We start from the raw sequence: 3,757 nt of genomic DNA, 5'->3' as shown, positions 1-3,757 counted from the left end.
AGCTCTCAAAGATAGTGGAATCAAGGGTTATGGAGATAAGGCAGGAACAGGATACTGATTAGGAATGATAAGCCATGATTATATTGAATGGCAGTGCAGGCTCGAAGGGCTGAATGGCCTACTCCAGCACCTATTGTCTATTGTCTATTTTCAGGTATGCCTGGTGCTACTTTTGGCATGCTCTCCCACACTTTGAGCTTGAGTTGTTTCTTTTATTTGAAGTTAATGACAAATGGTTAAAAACGGTGGTGGTCTGCAATGCCTCATGGATGCACATTTGTGAATTGCTAGATTTCTGAATATTCGCATGGTCCCTTTTATGCAGTCAAGTTTGTCCTCAGTGTGAAGATGAATCTCTTCTCAAATCTGTGCAGTGGTCACTCCCTTCCCAATACTGTTATCGACAAAAGCATCTACGATAGCTAGTTTAGTGAGGACAAGGTCAATGAGATTTTTCCTCATGCTCATTCACCATGTACTTAAAGGCCCAGCATTATACCCATATCTGTCAGCCAGCTCAGTCAACAGTGTTGCTACCAAACCACTGTTGGTGAGGGGCATGCAAATTCCCTATCTAGTGTACATTCTTTGCCTTTGACAATGTCAGTGTTAGTTCCAAATGATGTTCAATCCAAAAGAATACCAATTCATAGTTATTTAATCAGTCTGTTTGGACATGCAGCTGCACAGTCTGGGACAGTTGGAACTCCAACCTAAATCTTCTGGCTCTGAGGAAAGGACATCACCACTGATCCACAAGAGCCTCAAATGTACTTGGCATGATTCAAATTTATGCAGGGAAATCTCTCAAGTCCACCAGCTTAACCATGTAGCCACAAGTACTGAGCTATGACCACAAGACAAATACTGATCATAAATTGGGTTAAGGTAGTAAGTGATAAACAGCAAAACATTCCCATGACCATAGAATCTCTACAATTCAGAAGTAGGCCATTCAGCTCATTGAGTCCACACCAACCCTCAAAGAGTATCCCTCCCAGGCCCATCCCCTGTAATCCTGCAATTCCCATGGCTAATCCCCCCAGCCTGCACATCCTTGGACATTATGGGCAATTTAGCATGACCAATCCACCTAACCTGCACATCTTTAGACTGTGGAAACCAGAGTACCCTGGATGAAACCCATGTAGACATGGGGAGAACATGCAAACTCTAAAAAGACAGTCACCCAAGGGTGGAACTGAACCCATGTCCCTGACGGTGTAGGCAGTAGTGCTAACCACTGAGCTAATGTGCCATGTCATGTTTGGACAGATGTCAGGACACATCAATGTTTCCAGAATGAATGTTGGGAACATATAATTACTATTAAACTTATCTGACTGTTTAGCACAGTAATATGGGCTATAACTTAACTAGTCTGTGGGTGAGCTCTCCCAGTTTTGGCAATAATGTCTGGATATTAACATGAAGAACTTTGCAGAGTTGAGTGGAAAAATACTGTGAACGTTGGAAATTTTAAATAAAACAGAAAATTGTGAAATATTCAGGAGGGCTCACTGCCTGTGAAGCGAAACCTGATTTAATCATGCAGGTCGTTAACCTTCTGGTTCACATTTCTGATAAAAGGCCATTAACTCTTTATCTCTTCACAGATCCTGCAAGAATTGCCAAGTGTTTCCAACATTTCTGAGAATAGCTACACATCCTTTTCAGTTCTGGAATTCTCCTTTTACACATCTCTTTCCAAATGTGCCACAAAGCCTTCCGCTGATCAACTTTGCTTCGTTTGATGCCATAGAGACAAACAAACTGCAGATGCTGGAATCCAAAGTAGACAGGCAGGAGGCTGGAAGAACACAGCAAGCCAGGCAGCATCAGGAGGTAGAGAAGTCGACCTTTAGGAGATACTTATTCCCACTTCACCTCCCTGCCCCCTTTATTTGCAGCTCCCCCTACACACAACCCCAGTCCTGAAGAAGGGTCATGCCCGAAAGCTCAACTTCTCTACCTCCTGATGCTGCCTGGCTTGCTGTGTTCTTTTGGTGCCATGGTAATTTGCGTGGATTGCTGGCTTTGGGAGTGTTTCCCCGTGCAGAAGGCAACCGTATCGATGCAAGGTATCATTGCGCAATGATATTCCAGGTGGGTGTAAGCATGGAAACACGTTATTGATATTTTCTAATCAACCTGTTCAGAAATGTTATTATACACCCCTAAAGAAGGGAAGATTATGGAAAGGGTAAATCATCCTAATCGGAATTACTGCCCAGGGCTTTGATAAGGAAGCAAGACACAACCAATGGGGCGTTTTCTCCCGCTTTCAGCGTATACGACTTATCAACGAATTCTATTGGACAACACTGGTCTACGGTATAGTTTTGGAACGGATACATAAAAATCAATTGGTTACCTAAACTACAAAGATGAACGAAAAGCCTATTTCAAAGAGACTTCGGAGATGGTTTTATGGTGCCAAAGTTTTCTTAAAGTGAACTAAACGACAGTTTAGTTACGATAAACCAAGCAGCCCTACCACACTAAGCAGAGAAACAATATTGCTCCCGACAGTAAATTCAAGAAGTGATTTTGATTTACACAATAAGTAATTAAAAATGCATAGTCTGATTAGAACTTCGGCAAAAATCCATCAAAGGTACTTGAGAATTCTGTGCAACTCATGGTCAGCCTATCGGAAAGTCCGTGCGTGAATGTCACGTCTCAACCAAAACGATTCACACGATCCGTTCCCACGAAGTCGATTACATTTTTACTTTCACATTGGTAACTAATGCTTGCAAATGTTTATATTCACTACCTCCATGTACCACAGGAACAATGGAAAAATGTGCCAGACAGATCTGAGAATATGTTGCCGATTTGTAATGTCATGAAATTGCAAAGAATAAATCTAAATCTCAAGACAAGCTAAAAGGCACTGGCATCTCGCAGCATTTCTTTGGGTGGTGCTTACCTGGTGATTGACTTGGTTAGTATTGGATACTTTTTTAACAGAAACAAGTATTGGTGTAGTAAGAGTCGGTGGAAAGGCCTATCGGGCGTTGAATGTCCCGACATCATTAAATTCAAGCTTAGCTGCAGCAATCCTGTACTGACGCCACTTACGTCTACTTTCGATTGAACACAAAACGCCTCGGCGGTTACCGTAAATAACTGCACCAGGATACGAACAGATCCTGTTCAACTACTTCCCAAGAAATCATTGGGAACCAGCGCCGTCTAGCAGAATATTATTCTAGATTCATGTAAATGCTCTGACTGTTTTCTTAAATTCCGAGTATGTATCCCGACTAAAGAGGTTTTTTTTCTGGGATTTACATGTTAATGAATCGAAACCTGCAACCCATTCTAAAAGATGATAGACTTAACAGCAATCTAGGTTTGTTCAATATGTAGTATCAGTTGCATGACACTGTGATCTTGTGTCATAAATTCAGTGTCTAATGATCCTGCCCCACTAGCTATCTGAGGAAGGAGCAGTGCTCCTTAAGCTAGTGCTTCCAAATAAACCTGTTGAACTATAACCTGGTGTTGTGTGATTTTTAACTTTGTCTGATGTGGGCAGCGGACACCACTACTCATGATTTGGAGATGCCGGTGTTGGACTGGGGTGTACAAAGTCAAAAATCACACAACACCAGGTAATAGTCCAACAGGTTTAATTGGAAGCACACTAGCTTTCGGAGCGTCGCTCCTTCATCAGGTGATAGGATACCTGTTGGACTATAACCTGGTGTTGTGTGATTTTTGACCACTACTCATGATTACCTTGAAT

At 42.1% G+C, this 3,757-nt stretch overlaps 1 protein-coding gene across 1 annotated transcript in view; it reads right to left on the bottom strand.

Moving 5' to 3' along the window:
- pxmp2 (peroxisomal membrane protein 2) overlaps positions 1-3,341 on the bottom strand; it is a 46,352-nt gene extending 43,011 nt beyond the window's left edge. Inside the window, exon 1 of the mRNA XM_043715582.1 lies at positions 2,936-3,341. Coding sequence (XP_043571517.1) covers positions 2,936-3,042 — 107 coding nt within the window. The 5' untranslated portion in view covers positions 3,043-3,341. The remainder of the gene's footprint in view (positions 1-2,935) is intronic.
- Positions 3,342-3,757: the final 416 nt, after the last annotated feature.

The sequence above is a fragment of the Chiloscyllium plagiosum genome, chromosome 25 (genome assembly GCF_004010195.1).
Source record: "Chiloscyllium plagiosum isolate BGI_BamShark_2017 chromosome 25, ASM401019v2, whole genome shotgun sequence".
Taxonomy (NCBI): Eukaryota; Metazoa; Chordata; class Chondrichthyes; order Orectolobiformes; family Hemiscylliidae; genus Chiloscyllium; species Chiloscyllium plagiosum.
Note: the sequence above shows the minus strand (reverse complement) of the source record. Positions and strands in the feature narration are given on the sequence as shown.